This window comes from Hyla sarda, chromosome 4, assembly GCF_029499605.1.
Source record: "Hyla sarda isolate aHylSar1 chromosome 4, aHylSar1.hap1, whole genome shotgun sequence".
NCBI lineage: Eukaryota > Metazoa > Chordata > Amphibia > Anura > Hylidae > Hyla > Hyla sarda.
This window is the reverse complement of record NC_079192.1, coordinates 192083955-192104538: the sequence shown is the minus strand read 5'-3', so window position 1 is coordinate 192104538 and position 20584 is coordinate 192083955. Positions and strand designations below refer to the sequence as shown.

Here is a 20584-nt window from a genome sequence, read left to right as displayed (position 1 = left end):
TTTGTAAGAGGACAATCTGCTAGACTAGGACACACCTGCTTGTAAAAGGTTTCCTGCATCACACACAAACCTGCACACATGCAGCCTGCAGCAGCGATAGCACACTGAGGAGAAAGTTTGCTTCTTCAGGTAACCTCCCCCTGATGCTCTATAATACACAGGGCTCCTCCATCTTACATTGCATCTCATATACACTCCTCAGCATTGAAATTGCAAGATTAAGAAGGAAACGTTGTGGAATAATGGGAACCACAGAATGTATAGTCTTTTTAAGGATATGTAAATTATTTAAAAAAAACAAATGAAAAACATTTTCAGAACATCTCAATTTATTCAGTATGAGAGCCACGAGCAGAAATACATGGTTTTTCATGCCTTGGCATGCTATTAAAGGGGTTATCCAACATAAGGTGATTTTAGTAAGTACTTGGCAGGCAGTAATGGACATGCTTAGGAAGGATCTGCGCTTGTCTTGGGCTAAATGGTTATGCTGTGAGATTACCAGAACACTGTGGCTAGCTTTCTCTGAACTTGTATTTCCTGTTTTCAGTTTTCTTGTTTGCCTACAAATCCCATGATACCATTTTCCTCCTTTCCACACATCAGCTACCTCACCCACAGAAACTTAAATGAGCTGAAGACCTGTGGTTTTCAATCAGAGTGCCTGTTGCATTAGTTGCAGATTGCTCTCTCCACCCATTGAAGCAGACAGGCTCCCTGTCATCAGCTCACTAGTGAGTCAGGTCTCGACCGCATTGCAAGCTGGGAAAAATCCGAGACATGAGTAATTTTGTATGCTGTTAAAAATAAATATTGGGATGAAAATCACATAAGAATTGGGAGAAAACCGTCACACACAGGTAAAGACACTATATTATGAACTACACTAACTTTACAGCCCCTGTAACATAGTCAAATAAAAAAATAAAAAATTCCCGGAATACCCCTTTAATGAAGTTATTAATGGTTGTATGAGGAATGTTCTGCCACCCTGAATGCATTTTGGCATGCAAATCAATAAGATTCACTGCTAACAGCTCCTTTTGCAATTCCTCCCCAATGGTGTTCCAGATGTGCTCAAAGGGAGACAAGTTCGTAAACGCGGCAGGTCGTGGTAATATGTTTAGACCATGCAGGCTGCTCACAGTAGCCCGAGAAACAATTGGCCAGCGGTCTCATGTTGAAAGACAGGTCCTGGGACACTGAGGAGAAATGGCCGTACCACTCGTTCCATAACCAAATCAATATAATGCCAAGCTGTTCATATACCCAGAGATCTGGGTACTGTGCAATATGCCACCCCATACCATAATCATGGCAATACAACCAGTGTGACATTCCCTCTTGAAGTTCTCTTCATAGCATTGTCTATTTGATCTTCAGACCAATGTTCAGCTATCGTTGCATTCGAGACACAACTGGGACTCATCACAAAAGATGATAGTCCTCCATTCCAGCCTTTATTTTTGTTTTGCACTGCACCATGATAGCATTTAAGAGCAGTGGCGTATGCATGTATTTTACTATGAATTGTTGTTGTTTTGTGCTTTTTACAGGTTATATATGTTAAAAACGGTGTATCCAAAAAACAACCCATGAAAATACATGTTATTTCTTTGAAAGTTCACCTAATTGCTTTATTTATTGCTTTTAAATTCCTAAACCAATCACTTGTGTTATGATATGGTAGGAGGAGAGATGAAGGCAAATATCACAACCACATGTGGTTTTACATCAAATTACTGAAGTTAACCCCTTCTCGCAGGACACCGTATATATACAGCAGATGCTGCGATACCTTCGCGCATTCCGCCGTATGTATTAGGCGTTCATTAAATGCGTGCTTGTGCTGCGATGATCTGGTTAATTCGCTAAAGTCCCAGGTAGTCTGGCGGGAGATAGGGAAATACCCCAAAAGTGTATGTAAAGTGCTGTGCTGGCGCACTACAGGGCTCAGAAGAGAATGAGCGCCATTGGGCTTTTGGAGAGAGGATGTGGCTGTAATTGAAGGCTATGTTCCTTTACAAAGATCCCATGCTGCCAGAACAGTGGACTCCCCCCACATGTGACCCCATTTTAAAAACTACACCCCTCACGAAATGTAACAAGGGGTGCAGTAAGCATTTACACCCCACAGGTGTCTGACAGATTTTTTGGAACAGTGTTCCGTGAAAATGAAAAATATTATTTGCACAGCCCATTATTCCAATGATATGTCAAAATGCCAGTGGGGTGTAAATGCTGGCACCATGGGGGCTTTGTAAACGCACATGGCCCCCAACTTCTAATCCAACCAAATTCTCTCTCCAAAAGCTCAATGGCACTCCTCTTCTGAGCATTGAAGTGCGCCAGCAGAGCGCATGACGTCCACATATAGGGTGTTTCCATACTCAGAAGAAATAGTGTTACAAATTTGGGGGGGGGGCCTTTTCTCCTATTACCTCTCGTAAAAATGAAAACTTTGGGGTAACACCAGCATTTTAGTGAAAAAAATTAAATTTTTCATTTTCACCTCCAACTTTAGTGAAAATTTGTCAAACATCTATGGGGTGTTAAGGCTCACTGTACCCCTTGTTACATGCCTTGAGGGGTTTAGTTTCCAAAATAGTATGCCATGTTTTTTTTTTTTTGCTGCTCTGGCACCATAGGGGCTTCCTAAATGTGACATGCCCCCAAAAGCCATTTCAGCAAAATTTGCTTTTCAAAAGACAAATGTGACTCCTTCTCTTCTGTGCATTATAGTGCGTCCGCAGAGTGCTTAACGTCCACACATGGGGTATTTCCATGCTCAGAAGAAATGGGGTTAAAATTATGGGGGCATTTTCTCCTATTACCCCTTGTAAAAATTGAAAATTTGGGGAAAAAAATGCATTTAAGTGGAATTTTTTTTTCCATTTACACCTCCCACTGTGGAGTGTTAGCGCTCACTGTACCCCTTGTTACGTTCCTTGAGGAGTGTAGTTTTCAAAATAGTATGCCATGTGGGTTTTTTTTTTTTGCTCTGCACCATGGGGGCATCCTAAATGAAACATACCCCTCAAAAGCCATTTTAGCAAAAAATCCCATTGTCGCTCCTTCCTTTCTGAGTCCTCTACTGCATCCACAGAGCACTTTACATCCACAAATGAGGTATTTCCTTACTCGAGAGAAATTGAGTTACAAATTTTGGGGGGCTTTTTTGGGGGGGCCTACAAGAACATGTTAGTGTAAAATTTAAGATTTAAAAATTTCTCCTTCACTTTGCTGCTATTCTTGTGAAACACCTAAAGGGTTAACAAACTTTCTGAATGTCATTTTGAATACTTTGAGGGGTTTAGTTTATATAATGGGGACATTTATGGGGTATTTCTCACAGAAAGGTCTCTCAAATCCACTTCAAACTTTGCATCAATATAAAATTCATTTGGTATGTCCATTTTCCTTACACGCAGAGAGTTTCAAAGTTAACCCCTTAACGATGAAGGACGTAAATGTACGTCCTGGTGACGTGGTACTTAACGCACCAGGACGTACATTTACGTCCTAAGCATAACCGCGGACATCGGAGCGATGCCCGGATCGTGCGCGGCAGGTCCCGGCTGTTGATAGCAGCCAGGGACCCACCGGTAATGGCGGACACCCGCGATCCCGCAGATGTCCGCCATTAACCCCTCAGATGCCGTGATCAATACATTTCACGGCATCTGCAGCATCTCGGTCACTTAAATGGATGATCAGATCGCCAGCAGCGCTGCCGCGGCGATCCGATCATCCAGCACGGCAAACGGAGGTCCCCTCACCTGCCTCCGCTGTCTTCCGGGAGTCTTCTGCTCTGATCTGCCTTCCCGCTGACCAGAGCAGAAGATGACCGATAACCCTGATCAGTGCTATGTCCTATACATAGCACTGAACAGGATTAGCAATCGAATGATTGCTATAAATAGTCCCCTATGGGGACTATTAAAGTGTAAAAATAAAAGTAAAAAAAATTAAGTTAAAAAAATGTGAAAAACCCCCTCCCCCAATAAAAATGTAAATTGTCCCATTTTCCCTATTTCACCCCCAAAAAGTGTTAAAAAAATATTTTATATACATATTTGGTATCGCCGCGTGCGTAAATATCTGAACTATTAAAATAAAATGTTAATAATACCGTATGGTGAACGGCGTGAAAAAAAAAGTCCAAAATAAATATTCCCCAAAAAATTAATAAAAAATGTATTAAAAGTTTTATATAAGCAAATATGGTATCAATAAAAAGTACAGATCACGGCGCAAAAAATTAGCCCTCATACCGCTGCTTATACGGAAAAATGAAAAAGTTATAGGTCTTCAAAATAGGGGGATTTTAAATGCACTCATTTGGTTAAAAAGTTTGTGATTATTTTTAAGCGCAACAGTAATAGAAAAGTACATTATCATGGGTATCATTTTAATTGTATTGACCCAAAGAATAAAGAACGCATGTCATTTTTACCATAAATTGTACGGCGTGAAAACAAAACCTTCCAAAATTAGCAAAATTGCGGTTTTCTTTTTAATTTCCCCACACAAATAGTATTTTTTGGGTTGCGCCATACATTTTATGGTAAAGTGAGTGATGGCAATACAACGGACAACTGGTCGCGCAAAAAACAAGCCCTCCTACTAGTCTGTGGATGAAAATATAAGAGTTATGATTTTTTGAAGGCGAGGAGGAAAAAACGAAAATGTAAAAATAAAATTGTCTGCGTCCTTAAGGCCCAAATGGGCTGCGTCCTTAAGGGATTAAAAAAAACAAAATTTTCAAATTTTCTATGATATTTTGGAATTTTTCACTAAGAAATTTTGCAAGTATCGCCGAAAATTTACCACTATCACAATGTAGAATATGTCACGAAAAAACATTCTCTGAATCAAATTCATAAGTTCAAGCATCCCAGAGTTATTAATGTAATTTTTTTACACCAGAAAACTATTGTACAACTATGATAAATTCCCCCAATAGCTTTTTTGTAATTGCATTTCAACATGTGTCCTCACTCAAAGGAAAAAAAAGATTATACATTTTTCTTTTCTTTTTTTTGTAGGGGGATATAGGAGACAAGGGTACTGATGGACCACCTGGGGCTGTTGGAGATAAGGGAGATAAGGTGAGAGTAATTTATTTTCCTTTACCAAATAGATTAATAACACTGGTCTACAATCTTTCTGAGTCAAACATTGTTAATTCCTATTGATTTTGATGTAAAATAAACAAATATGATGTTTAAAATGTTTAGCTAGCTCTTGCTCTCTTGAAATACAGAATTTCATTTTATGAATTTTTATGATAGAGGGAGATATTATAAAGTTGATAATTTTAATTTTGTTACAAATACAGGTTGGCAACTGTTGTTGGTAGAGAAGCCATTTTGTTTACATAAACGCTGTTTGTTGTGCTTAAAGGGGTATTCCGGGCATAAGCATTTTATCCCCTATCCAACGGATAGGGGATAAGATGTCTGATCGCGGGGGCCCGCTGCTGGGATCCCCCACAATCTCCCTGCAGCCCCCACATTCTATGCGAGAGCTGCGTCTCCAGTTTCGGAAACCTCCAGGTTTCCGGGACTGGGGACGTCAAGCCACGCCCCCTCCATTCATGTCTATGGGAGGGGGTGTGATGGCCGTCATGCCCCCTCCCATAGACATGAATGGAGGGGTTGTGGTGTGATGTTTCGTTCACAGTCCAGGAAACCCGGAGGTTTCCGAAACTGGAGACACAGCTCCCGCATAGAATGCGGGTGCTGCAGGGAGATCGCGGGGGGTCCCAGCAGGTGGCTCTCCCATGATCGGACATCTTATCCCCTATCCTTTGGATAGGGGATAAAATGTTTTTGCTCGGAATACCCTTTTAAGAAAACATATCTGCTCTTATTTCTCAGTGAATTGCTGTATTTGAAGTTCTAATGAACTTCTGAGGACATACTAATTGATAAAAGCGTTCTCTGTGTTCCTCATTCAAAGCGCAACAATTGCTTAGAAAGAATTCGATATAAGTGCAGAAAGTGGATCTTCAGTGACATATTACAACGTAAATATACCATGTGTCGGCAGTTAAGAACTGTCAGGATTCAGCAGGCTGGAGGTGGATCCTCTGTGTCAGAGAGGGATTGGCGTGGAACGTACCGGTTGACCGGTTCTAAGTTGCTACTGGTTTTCACCAGAGCCCGCCGCAAAGCGGGATGGTCTTGCTGCAGCGGTAGCAACCATGTCATGTCCAACGGTAACGGCTAAACCTCACTGACTGCTGAGAGTGGCGTGGGACAGGAGGACTAGACAGAGACAAGGTCAGACGTAGCAGAAGGTCAGGGCAGGCGGCAAGGTTCGTAGTCAAGGGCAACGGCAGAAGGTCTGGTAACACTGGTGAGGGCATACACAAAAACGCTTTAACTAGGCACTGAGGCAACAAGATCTGGCAAGGACAGGAAGGGGAAGTGGGTTTAAATAGGCCTGGAGCAGATGGAAGCTAATTACACTGATTGGGCCAGGCACCAATTAGTGGTGCACTGGCCCTTTAAATCTTAGAGAGCCGGCACGCGCACCAGGATGTGACAGCCGGGGAACGGGACAGGTGAGTAGATTGGGATGCGACCCGCGAGCGTGCGCGTCCCGCTACGCGGATCGCATCCCCGCCGGCAGTGACAGTGCAGCGCTCCCGGTCACCGGGTCTGACCGGTGCGCAGCAGAGAGGAGAACGCCGTGAGCCCTCCGGGGAGGAGCAGGGACCCGGAGCGCTCGGCATAACAAGAACCATTTGGCTAATCTAATCTGCCCAATATTCTGAATACTATAAATAGTAATTTTTCCGCCACGATGTCCCGTCACTGTATAACGGCCATAATGAATTACGGGCATATACGGGTGCAAACGGGCAGTTACAAAACCCCATAGGCTGCAATGCAATTTAGTCTCACCCGTCAGGGGTTTTGTAACGGCCGGGTTTCGCCGAAAATCGTGACAGAACATGCGACGGAACTTCAATAACGGTAAAATCACTAGTGTGAAAAGAGCCTAATTAGAGCCTGAACAGAGGACCAGTAAGGAGGTAACAAGGGGCAGGAGAGCCAAACATGAGTGAGACATCAGGGACAGAGGGGTAGAACCGGTGGAGTTGGCTAAATAGATCTAGTGGCTCGGCCCAGAGCCCATCAGGAATTTCAGGACCCTATACAATCAAATAGCCTGGGCCCCAAATGCTGCCTATTAACTGTTACCATCTTGCGTCATATCTTTTTTCTTCTTTTATAGCTGGCAATCACTAGTTAGTGTACCTGCAGCATCACATAAAGTATGCTTACAGACAGTGCACAGCTACAGCATCCTAAATCTACATCCATTGTTTTTAAGGGGTTAGGGCTCTATTATATGGGCAATAAGTGGGTGAACAGACCAATATTCCCCCTAATGTAATAGGCCCAGCAATGAGCTGATGAACCATCAAAGAGTTGCTCGTAAATTGATCAATGACTTTTCACAAGTTTAAAAATCCACTTCTACCAAATGTGAACTTGGGCTAGGTTCACACCACGTTATTTCTCTCCACTAGACCTACAGTATCTGCCTGGATCCTGATGAAGACGAGCTGCTGATGTATATGGTTGCAGAGAAAATCAGTAAAGTAAAGTAAACAAATTTACTAGGTGGCTCAGTTCAGGCAATTGAAATGAATTACTTCTCCCTGTACTGTATACATCAGCAGCCAGTTTTTGGTAAGATGCAGGCAGATAAGTGTAGCAGAGAGTAATAACGCGGTGTGAACCTAGCCTTACTCTTTTAGAAACCCTGTGGTGGGAAAGAAAACAGCAAGAGGGGGAGAACATATGTTAGCTGGGTTCTGTAGGGGGAAGGGAGCAATACAATGAAGGGAAACAAAGATTGCAGGTATTAATAAATTTGGGAAAATGGCTATGAAGGATAAACACCTGGGAATGGAACTGCAGTGGGGTCACAAATGGACTATGTTAATAGGGCACAATGAGTTAAAAAAAATAAAAAAAATAAAACTATCAGTGGATTGAGCTTTCCAGATAGCCAGATAGAGGAAGAAGCATTATGGTGGGCATTGGAGAGAGAAGAGAGTTTGTACCGGGTTAGCCTTAGTAATATAGGAGATAAGTGGAGTAGCAGTATTACATTTATTGGCTAACTGAGATGATATATCATGCCTGATGAAAGGACCTAAGAGGTCTTAAAAAGCTTGCAATCTGTACCCTCTCAGTTAGCCAATAAAGGTATCATCGCTACTCCACTTATCTTCCACCACAGAGAAAAAAGTTATAAAAATTCTACTGAATCTGCTGCCTACACAAAGATGGCTGCAGCTTCACAAGGGGTGCTCTACACACCCACAGTCTACACTCCCTATATCACTGTTTATACACTCTCTATGTCACCATATACCCTACCTATATCATTATATATACCCTCCCTTTATTACTCTTTATATCACTGTATATACACTACCTATTTTTCTATATATACACACTACCTTTATCTCTATTTACCTTACCTATAACATTCTATATACCCTCCCTTTATCACTCTCTATATCACTGTATATACACTACCTATATCAATATATATACACATTACCTATATCTCTATATACCTTACCTATATCACTATATATACACTCCCTATATAACTACTGTATATATACCCTTCCTATGTCACTATATACAAATACACTCCCTTATCACTATATACACTCCTTATATTACTATAACACAGAGACCATTCTAGACTTTGTGAGGTCTTAGGTGAAACTCAAACATAAGGCCCTCCATCATTTTCTGCAGACTTTACAAAGTGATCTGATCGGATGTGAGATGGTTGTGCTGTCGCTGCTGCATCAATCTCAAGTGCCTCCCCCCTATTACCCCATAAACATACACAAAGAGGAAAAAAATCTTTGTAACAAATATTTTTTTTATATTTAATCAGTCTCCTGTCCCCTTAATCAGTCCCATGTCCCCCTTCACCAGTCCCCTGCCCCCCCTAATCAGATGCAGTATAGTTCCCCCACATTAGGTGCAGTATAGTTCCCCCACATTAGGTGCCATATAGTTCCCCACATTAGGGTCAGTATAGTTCCCCCACATTGGGTTTAGTATAGTTCCCCACATTAGGTGCAGTATAGTTCCCCCACAGACATACAGCCTTCAGTGTATGGCTGGAGGCTGTATGTGTCGGGATTCGAACCTGTGACCAGCCACATTTCAGGCAGTAGCCCTGCTTACTAGGCTACCGTCTTCTCAGGGCATTCCTTCCTGAAACCTATCATGCAACCTTAGTTTTGCCAAGCCTTGCTCACCCTTGATTCCCCACACCTGGTACTTCCCTATATAAGTCCAGCCCCTTGCACTCTAGCTTGCTGATTATTGAGCCCCTGAGCCTTGATCAAGCTTCTCCTCATCTACTGCTCTTGCTACTACTGAAGTCCACTGCTGACCAGGAATTGCCTACCGACTACTCTTCTGCTTTGTCCCTACTTACTGTACTGCTACCACCGTTGCCATCTGGATTGTCTGACCACGCTTACTGCTGCCTGCCCTGACCCACCGCCTGCCTACTGACTACGCCTCTACCAGACTTCCTGCACTTACTACCTGCCTGTGGTCCTTGCCACTGGGCTCCACTCCTACCTCCAGCCAGCGGTCCTCTGACTCAGGTGAGCCTGTAGGATTGTTACAGAATAATCAGCCACACTATGGAGTCCGCAATGGCCTCTCTGCGTAAGCAGGTCTCCGAACTTCAAGAATTTGGCACTACATATCAGGAGAAATTTGCCCAGCTCCAAGGCGTAGTCCAAAGCCAACAGAGGGAGATTATTGAACTACAGAGGCAACTCCTGGATGTCCTCGTCGCATCCGCAGACACCCGCATGCCACTCCCATCAAGATTCAGCGGCGACAGACGCCAGTATCGGGGGTTTCTAAACCAATGCCGCATCTATTTTCAAATGTACCCGGCCCCCTTCACCACCGAGAAAAAGAAGGTGCTATTTGTGGTCAATCTCCTGACGGATGAAGCATTAGCATGGGCATCACCATACGTAGAGACTAACAGTCACCTCCTGGACAACCTTAACAACTTCATCACCGCCATGAGCAAAGTCTTCGATGACCCCAACCGCTGTGCGACAGCCGAGGCGCGACTACATGGTCTGCGGCAAGGGAGACGCTCCGTCGCCGAATACACCGCCGAGTTTCGCCGTTGGGTCACGGACACCACCTGGAACCCAGCAGCACAGAGAAGCCAATTCCGGCGAGGCCTGTCCGAATTAATTAAGGACGAACTCGCCAGAGTTGAGGCCCCGGACGATCTGGATGACTTCATTCAGTTATGCATCCGGATAGATCAAAGACTCTCCGAGAGAAAAAAAGAAAGACTCTGGTCCTCGGACCACAGACCCACTTACTCCTTCTCTTCCACCGCCCAGCGCGACCCCCAGTCAGTAACTGAACCTATGCAGGTCGACGCTCTACGTAGGTCTCTATCCACAGCTGAGAAGGAGAGAAGGCTGGCCAAAAACCTCTGCCTCTACTGTGGGGAGCCAGGTCATTTTGCCATCAAATGTCCTCATAAGATCCGAAAGACTATTGCCATCACGGAGCTAAAGGAGCAACTACAGACTCCAACTCCACCTGCAGCCCCCGAAAATAACAACACGGCGGCTCATGGATCCCACTTCATCATCCCCATCCTCATCGACATTGAGGGGCGACAACTTCCCTGTTCAGCGATGTTAGACTCCGGGGCGGGAGGCAACTTCATGGATTTAACCTTCGCCCGCGAAAAGAACATTCCACTGACAATCAAGGCAGCCCCTGTTGACCTGGAAACTGTTGACGGATCCCCACTCTCCTCGGGGCCGGCCACTCACGAGACCACCGAACTACAACTCCTCATAGAACCAGACCACTGTGAAAAGATCCACTTCTCTCTGATCGCCTCCCCGAAGTTCCCAGTGATCATGGGCATCCCATGGTTGGCCACCCCCAACCCCTCGGTGGACTGGGAAACCCGCTGCATAAGATTCCCGTCCGAGTTCTGCTCGCTAAATTGCTCCCACAAACCCGTCCTTCCAAAGACAAGAAACCCGAAGACACCAACATGTCAAAACTATCGGTCAAGGATCTGCTACCCCCTCAATACCGCGAGTTCCAGGATGTCTGCGAAAAGAAAAACGCAGACAAGCTGCCACCACACCGACCCTGCGACTGCCCTATAGAACTGTTGCCCGGGGCCGAAATACCCTTTTGCAGTATCTACTCCCTCTCAGAGCCTGAACTCAAGGCTCTGAAAGAGTACCTGGACGAGGACCTGAGGAAGGGGTTCATCCCGCCCTCCACCTCCCCTGCCGGAGCCCCCTTTTTCTTCGTAGAGAAAAAAGACTCCTCCCTGCGTAGACTACAGAAAGCTTAACGACATAACCGTAAAAAACCGGTACCCGCTCCCACTCATTTCAGAACTCCTTGAGAGACTCCGGGCAGCGAAGATCTTCACTAAACTCGACCTTCGAGGGGCCTACAACCTCGTCCGAATCCGCCCTGGGGACGAATGGAAGACAGCTTTCCGGACACGCTATGGTCATTTCGAGTACCCGGTCATGCCTTTCGGACTCTGCAATGCTCCCGCCACATTCCAGCACTTCATTAACGACGTCCTCAGGGACATGCTGGATCTGTGTGTAGTCGTTTACCTGGACGACATATTGATCTTCTCTGAAGACCTCGAGCAGCACCGAGAACACGTCTGCAGGGTACTGCAGAGACTCCGACAGAACTCTCTCTACATCAAGCTAGAGAAATGCGAGTTTGAGCGAACCACCACTCAGTTCCTCGGATACATCATCTCCCCAGAGGGCATAAGTATGGACCCTGGGAAGGTCCAAGCTGTGATGAACTGGCCTGTTCCGAAAAACGAGAAGGAGATACAAAGATTCATTGGCTTCGCCAACTTCTATCGGAAGTTTATCCGGAACTTCTCCAAGGTCATAGCACCAATCACCCAACTCACCAAGAAGGCAGTCCCCTTCTCCTGGACACCCGAGGCCCAGGAGGCCTTCACCAAGCTGAAACTCCTCTTCACTTCTGCCCCAATCCTAATCCACCCGAACCCCGAGCTCCCATTTACAGTCGAAGTGGATGCATCAGACTCTGCGGTGGGGGCAGTTTTGTCACAACGGACAGGGGAGAGGATGCTATTACACCCGTGTGCATTTTTCTACCGCCAGATGTCCCCCTCCGAGAAGAACTATGACATCGGGAACAAAGAACTACTGGCGATCAAGGATGCCTTCTCCGAGTGGAGACACCTGCTGGAGGGAGCCACCAACCCCATAATCGTACTAACTGACCACAAGAACCTTGAGTTCATCCGCAGCGCTAAGAGACTCTCAGCCAGACAGGCCAGATGGAGCCTTTTCTTTTCCCGCTTCAACTTTCTCATCACCTATCATCCCGGATCAAAAAACGGCAAGGCTGACGCCCTCTCCAGAATGTTTTCCGAGCCCTCACAGAGTAACAAGGGCCAAGATAACATCTTACCCGAGAGAAGGGTCGTAGGGGCCACCTATTCTAAAGAACTCCTGGGCACAATCAAAGAAGGATATGAAAATGACCCCTTCCTCGCCCACCCCACAGGGAATATCAGCCTTACGTTTAAGAATGGCCATTGGTTTCATCAAGACCTACAACTATATGTACCAGAAATCGCACGGCTCGAAGTGCTCAAACTCAACCATGACTCCAAGCTGGCCGGCCATTTTGGCACAAGAAAGACCCAGGAGCTTCTCTCCCGCTCCTTCTGGTGGCCAACATACAAGGAGGACATCAAGAGGTACATCTCATCATGCGCGGTCTGTACCCGCAATAAGACTCCTCGTTCCTCTCCCGTGGGTCTGTTACAACCCCTCCCTATTCCCTCCCGCCCCTGGGGCTCGATCTCCATGGACTTTGTGGTAGACCTTCCTCCTTCAAAAGGGATGAACACCATCCTGGTCGTGGTTGACCGTCTCACCAAGATGGCCCATTTCATCCCCTACAAAGGCATACCCACCGCCAAACAGACGGCCAATCTAATTCTCAGAGAGGTCTTCAGGCTGCATGGGATCCCGGACGAAGTGGTCTACGACCGAGGCGTACAATTTGCCTCAAAAATCTGGAAGAACTTCTGCCTGGCACTCGGGGTTAAAGTAAACCTGTCCTCTGCTTTCCACCCTCAGTCAAACGGGCAGACTGAGAGAACTAATCAGACCCTAGAGCAGTACCTACGCTGTTTCAGCTCCCACCTGCAGGATGACTGGCTTGACCATCTCCCCACGGCCGAGTTCGCCTACAACAATGCTGAGCACAGCTCAACCAAGCACAGCCCCTTCTTTGCTAACACAGGCTCGCACCCGGTATTCATTCCCCACCTGCCCGTCGCCTCCACCCTCCCTGCAGTGGCCAAACGCCTAACAACCCTACAGGAGGCACAAAAGAACATTATAGACAACCTCCAGCTCGCCCAGAGGCGTTTTAAACAGGGAGCAGACAGACGTCGCAAACCCACCCCGGGCTTCCATGTGGGAGACAAGGTGCGGCTGTCCACCAGGAACCTCAGATTGAAGGTCCCCTCCAAAAAGTTGGCCCAAAGATACATGGGTCTGTTCCGGATCACCGCACAAATCAACGAGGTCACGTTCCGGATTGACCTTCCGGACTCCATTAGGGTGCACCCTGTCTTCCATTGCTCACTCTTCAAGCCATACGCGGAGAACACCTTCACAGGCCGCCACTCGCCCCCTCCACCACCCGTGAGGGTACAGGGTGAAGAAGAATACGTGGTCGCAAAGATCCTCGACTCCAGGATTCATCGGGGAATACTACAATAACTAATTGGGTGGGAGGGTTACCCTCCCAAGGATAACTCCTGGGAGCCAGAAGAAAATGTCCATGCCTCCAGACTGGTAAAAGAGTTCCACCAACGGCACCCCGGTAAGCCTGCCCCTGCGGTGCCCGGAGGTCACCTTGGAAGGGGGGGAGTACTGTCGGGATTCGAACCTGTGACCAGCCACATCCCAGGCAGTAGCCCTGCTTACAAGGCTACCGTCTTCTCTGGACATTCCTTCCTGAAACCTATCATGTAACCTTAGTTTTGCCAAGCCTTGCTCATCACCCTTGATTCCCCACACCTGGTACTTCCCTATATAAGTCCAGCCCCTTGCACTCTAGCTTGCTGATTATTTAGCTCCTGAGCCTTGATCAAGCTTCTCCTCATCTACTGCTCTTGCTTCTACTGAAGTCCACTGCTGACCAGGAATTGCCTACCGACTACTCTTCTGCTTTGTTCCTACTTACTGTACTGCTACCACCGTTGCCATCTGGATTGTCTGACCACGCTTACTGCTGCCTGCCCTGACCCACCGCCTGCCTACTGACTACGCCTCTACCAGACTTCCTGCACTTACTACCTGCCTGTGGTCCTTGCCACTGGGCTCCACTTCTACCTCCAGCCAGCGGTCGTCTGACTCAGGTGAGCCTGTAGGATTGTTACAGTATGTCTGTGTAAAGCCCCACTTCAGTGTTCTGACCACAGCTCCTCCGGACAATTTTGCAATGTTTCATCCTGCAGACGTGGCAGGTATAATGGGTATACACCGCCTATGTGTCCTGTTATTGTTGTTCTGAAAACGTGTCAGTAACAACAATTATGCAATGTATCCCCCTGCAGACGTGGCAGATATGAAGGGTATAAACCACCTATGGGTCATGAGGCTGTTGCTCTGAAAACGTGTCAGTAATAACTACTGAGTGCCACCCACGGCTGACGTGGTGGATATGATGCCCCGAACGCAACAGCTGTATAAATACTAGTCAGGAACGCGTGTGCCCCAATACTATACAACTATATGCACTGCACACACTACAACGAATCTACAAAGTGCACTGTAAACACTAATGTGTGAAAACTACATGAACTGACATTAGCATGAAACCCTGAGCGTATGGACCGAATGAACTATGTGTGCGTATACACAAACAAACGATATGAACGAATGCACACTGTAAATGCTATCATGGCTATAAACACATCCACAATATCAAAGTAACAAGCGGATGTATTTAATTTATTTAAATAAAATAAAAAATAAAAATTAAAAACGTATAGGGTTCCCTGTATTTTCATTCTCAGCACAATACCAACCAAACAGCAACAGCCTGACGTTACCAGGGTGGGCGAGGACCATTGTTACTGGCCCTCCCCAGCCTAAATAATGCCAGCCTTTTACCGCCTAGGCGCAGGAGCGCCATTTTTGATGCTACGGGTCTGTTGGTACCGGCTCTTCCCGGCACCCCTGTGGAGGTGGGTACCGGGGTAATAATTGGGGGTTAGCGCTAGCTTTTTTGGGGGCTAGTGCTAAGCCCTGGCTTCATAATGGATTCCGTCAATAAGACCGGCTTCCACTACTAAGCCTGAAAATTCAATTTTAAAAAAACACAACACATTGGAAAAATGATTTTATTTAAAAAAGCACTCCCCCACAGCCCTCGTTAACCATTTTATTAAAAGAAAAAAATTAATCCACCGTAATTCATCGAATCCGCCATAATCCTCTGCATACACGGATCTGAAACGAAAAAAAACACAAAAATTTGGTTATGACATTTTTGGCGCTGTCCGCTGGGGAGAGCACCCATGATGCAATGTCTACCTAAACAGGGAGCGACCAATCGGTGCAAAACTACAACTCCCAGCATGCCCAGCCAGCCTTTGGCTGTCTGGGCATGCTGGGAGTTGTAGTTTAGCAACAGCTGGAGTCTCCCTGTCTGGGTAGACACTGGCAGAAGGGTCTGTTCCCATTATCCAAAACAGACAATGTGAATAGAACTTCAGACTAGCCTGAATCCTGTCTGTAGCTCCACCCCTAATGACGTCATCACTAGGGGCGGAGCTACACGGAACCTGCCTGGGACTCGTGGTAAGTAAGCGGACTTTGTCTTCTGTATACACTCTATACAGCTATCTATAAATAGCTGTATATAGTGTATACCACCCAAAGGGTTAACCTACACTGTCCTGCAGTGTAAGTTAGCTCTTTCCTTGCTGGGCTTGCGCATAGCGCACAGCTCAGCAAGGGGTTAAATGAGCCAGCAATGTGTATACTGTATACACATTGCAGGCTCACTGTAAGTTCTTGCTGGGCAGTAGATATAAGATGTATACCTACAACTCACATCAGGAGGATCGCAGCGGGTGTCAGAAGGAGTGACATCCGCTGGGATCTGTCCCTTACAGCAGGTACTACTACTCCCAACATGGAGTACACTCTGCTCCATGCTGGGAGCTGAAGTACCTGCATTAATAGACATATTGCAGCGAGTGTAACATCTGACACCCGCTGCGATCTGTCTATTAATGCAGGTACTACAGCTCCCAGCATGGAGCAGAGTGTACTCCATGTTGGGAATAGTAGTACTTGTAGTTAAGGAAAGATCACTGCGGGTATCACTCCTGACACCCGCTGTGATGCTCATGTATAATGTATGGATGCGGCGGCCGCTCTCCTATGGTCCCCTGCATTGCCGTATATGTACACATATTCCTATTTCTCACAGAGAGCTGTGATTGGCTGGAACCATCTGGCCAATCACAGCTCTGCGGGAAATATGAATATATTTATGTCAGTGCAGGGGACCATAGAAGAGCGGCCGCCGCATCTATACATTATACAAGAGGATCGCAAGGGACCCCGGCGATCTGTCAATTAATACAGGTAACTACTACTCCCATCATGGAACGGTGTGTTCCATGCTGGGAGTAGTAGTACTACCTAAAAAAATTTACAAAAAAAAAAAAGTGAAAAACACACACACACTACATGTTTATTATTGTCGGCTACATTTTTAGTGCTTTACCCGCTCACATAAATTGATCCCTGTTTAAAAATTAATAAGCATTTCATAATAAAAAGGATACATTTTGTTAGATACAATTTTCACTATTGTATCTTTTTTATTATTTTCTTATGGTACCCTACCAAATTTTAATAAAAAAGGTATCTGCGCAATTTTTTAGGATCGCTAAAGTCCAAAAAAGAATAATAAGATTTACCCGAATGTACCCGAATATCAAATGTATCCGAAAGAAAATAAAAACCAGAATACCGAATGTATCTGAAAAATCAAACTGAACACCCGAATACCGAATGTATCCGAAAAATAAAACCACAAATATTACCGAACCGAAAATGTTATCCAAGACAAAAAAACAAAACAAAATGAAAATTTTTCTTGTGCACAAGTCTAATAACGTACTACCTCACCTATAGAATGTAATCTGAAGTTACCAGCCCTTATGCCCTATAAGGCTATAACTCAGTTAACCAGGAAGAAATGAGAACAAACTATATGTGTGTAAGCTCGAGACAACTACATGCACCTAGGAACAGAGCAAACTATGTGCATATGTGTGGAAACTATGCCATGTAACAAGCTATGAGCGACTGTACCAATAACTTGATGAACCTATGCTCAGGACAACAATATGCGCGTATGCACAACATAGTGCATGTGCGTATGGCCAACAACAAACTATATGAACGTCTGCACCGATTAAATCTGATAAGCGTATGCATAGAACAATCGATATGCATGTATGTAGTAATTATATGACCACGTACTCATGCACAGAACAACACTCCATGTGCTGTACGAGCATATGTGCGTCACGAACATCACAAGCGTGCGCCCAGCACAACACTACAAGCGTGTGTACAGCACACATGCCCCAAGCGCATGCACTGCACAACTCCCACGAGCGTATATACAAAATGACTCCTATGAACGTATGTACGATATGAATCCTACAAGCGTGTGTGCAGTATGAATCCTACAAGCGTGTGTGCAGTATGAATCCTACAAGCGTGTGTGCAGTATGAATCCTACAAGCGTGTGTATAGTATAAATCCTACGAGCATGTATACAGTATAAAACCTTCCAGCATATGTACAGTATGACTCCAACGAGCGTATGCACAGTATAAATCCTAAGAACATGTGTACAGTATAAGTCCTGTAGAGATGAGCGAACTTACAGTAAATTCGATTCGTCACGAACTTCTCGGCTCGGCAGTTGATGACTCTTCCTGCATAAATTAGTTCAGCTTTCAGGTGCTCCGGTGGGCTGGAAAAGGTGGATACAGTCCTAGGAGACTCTTTCCTAGGACTGTATCCACCTTTTCCAGCCCACCGGAGCACCTGAAGGCTGAACTAATTTACGCAGGATAAGTCATCAACTGCCGACCCGAGAAGTTCGTGACGAATCGAATTTACTGTAAGTTCGCTCATCTCTAAAGTCCTGCAAACGTGTGCACAATATAAATCCTGCGAGCGTGTGTACAGTATAAATCCTGCGAGCGTATGTAAATCCTGCGAGTGTGTACAGTATAAATCCTGTGAGCATATACACAATATGAATGCTACAAGCGTGCGTACAGTATATATACTATGAGGGTGTGTACTGTATAAATACAAGGAGCATGTGTACAGTATAAATCCTGCGTATAAATCCGGCATCTATACAATGTACCCATATGTAGCGTAGCCGAGCTGGCATCTATACAATATGCCCACATGTAGCGTGGCCGAGCCGGCATCTATGCAATATACCCATATGTAGCGTAGCCGAGCCGGCATCTATACAATATACCCACATGTAGCGTGGCTGAGCCGGCATCTATGCAATATACCCATATGTAGCGTGGCCGAGCCGGCATCTATGCAATATACCCATATGTAGCGTAGTCGAGCCGGCATCTATACAATATACCCACATGTAGCGTGGCCGAGCCGGCATCTATACAATATACCTACATGTAGCGTGGCCGAGCCGGCATCTATACAATATACCCATATGTAGTGTAGCCGGCATCTATACAATATACCCACATGTAGCTTGGCTGAGCTGGTATCTGTACAATATACCCACATGTAGTGTGGCCGAGCCGGCATTTATACAATGTACCCATATGTAGTGTAGCCGAGCTGGCATCTATACAATATATCCATATGTAGCGTAGCTGAGCTGGCATCTATACAATGTACCCATATGTAGCGTAGCGGAGCCGGCATCTATACAATATGCCCACATGTAGCGTGGCCGAGCCGGCATCTATACAATATACCCATATGTAGCGTAGCTGGCATCTATAAAATATACCAACATGTAGCGTGGATGAGCCGGCATCTATACAATATACCCACATGTAGCGTGGCCGAGCCGGCATCTATGCAATATACCCATATGTAGTGTGGCCGAGCCGGCATCTATGCAATATACCCATATGTAGCGTAGTCGAGCCGGCATCTATGCAATATACCCTTATGTAGCGTAGCTGAGCCGGCATCTATACAATATACCCACATGTAGCGTGGCCGAGCCGGCATCTATGCAATATACCCATATGTAGCGTGGCCGAGCCGGCATCTATGCAATATACCCATATGTAGTGTAGTCGAGCCGGCATCTATACAATATACCCACATGTAGCGTGGCCGAGCCGGCATCTATACAATATACCCATATGTAGTGTAGCCGAGCCGGCATCTATACAATATACCCATATGTAGCGTAGTTGGCATCTATAAAATATACCAACATGTAGCGTGGATGAGCCGGCATCTATACAATATACCCATATGTAGTGTAGCCGGCATCTATACAATATACCCACATGTAGCTTGGCTGAGCTGGTATCTGTACAATATACCCACATGTAGTTTGGCCGAGCCGGCATTTATACAATGTACCCATATGTAGTGTAGCCGAGCTGGCATCTATACAATATATCCATATGTAGCGTAGCTGAGCTGGCATCTATACAATGTACCCATATGTAGCCTAGCGGAGCCGGCATCTATACAATATGCCCACATGTAGCGTGGCCGAGCCGGCATCTATACAATATACCCATATGTAGCGTAGCTGGCATCTATAAAATATACCAACATGTAGCGTGGATGAGCCGGCATCTATACAATATACCCACATGTAGCGTGGCCGAGCCGGCATCTATACAATATACCCATATGTAGCGTAGCTGGCATCTATAAAATATACCAACATGTAGCGTGGATGAGCCGGCATCTATACAATATACCCACATGTAGCGTGGCCGAGCCGGCATCTATGCAATATACCCATATGTAGTGTGGCCGAGCCGGCATCTATGCAATATACCCATATGTAGCGTAGTCGAGCCGGCATCTATGCAATATACCCATATGTAGCGTAGCCGAGCCGGCATCTATACAATATACCCACATGTAGCGTGGCCGAGCCGGCATCTATGCAATATACCCATATGTAGCGTGGCCAAGCCGGCATCTATGCAATATACCCATATGTAGCGTAGTCGAGCCGGCATCTATACAATATACCTACATGTAGCGTGGCCGAGCCGGCATCTATACAATATACCCATATGTAGTGTAGCCGAGCCGGCATCTATACAATATACCCATATGTAGCGTAGCTGGCATCTATAAAATATACCAACATGTAGCGTGGATGAGCCGGCATCTGTACAATATACCCAC

At 45.7% G+C, this 20584-nt stretch overlaps 1 protein-coding gene across 1 annotated transcript in view; it reads left to right on the top strand.

The window, feature by feature from the left end:
• Window positions 1-20584, top strand: part of LOC130367428 (collagen alpha-1(VII) chain-like) — a 522098-nt gene that overhangs the window by 441060 nt on the left and 60454 nt on the right. The window contains exon 92 of the mRNA XM_056569846.1: window positions 5049-5111. Coding sequence (XP_056425821.1) covers window positions 5049-5111 — 63 coding nt within the window. The remainder of the gene's footprint in view (window positions 1-5048; window positions 5112-20584) is intronic.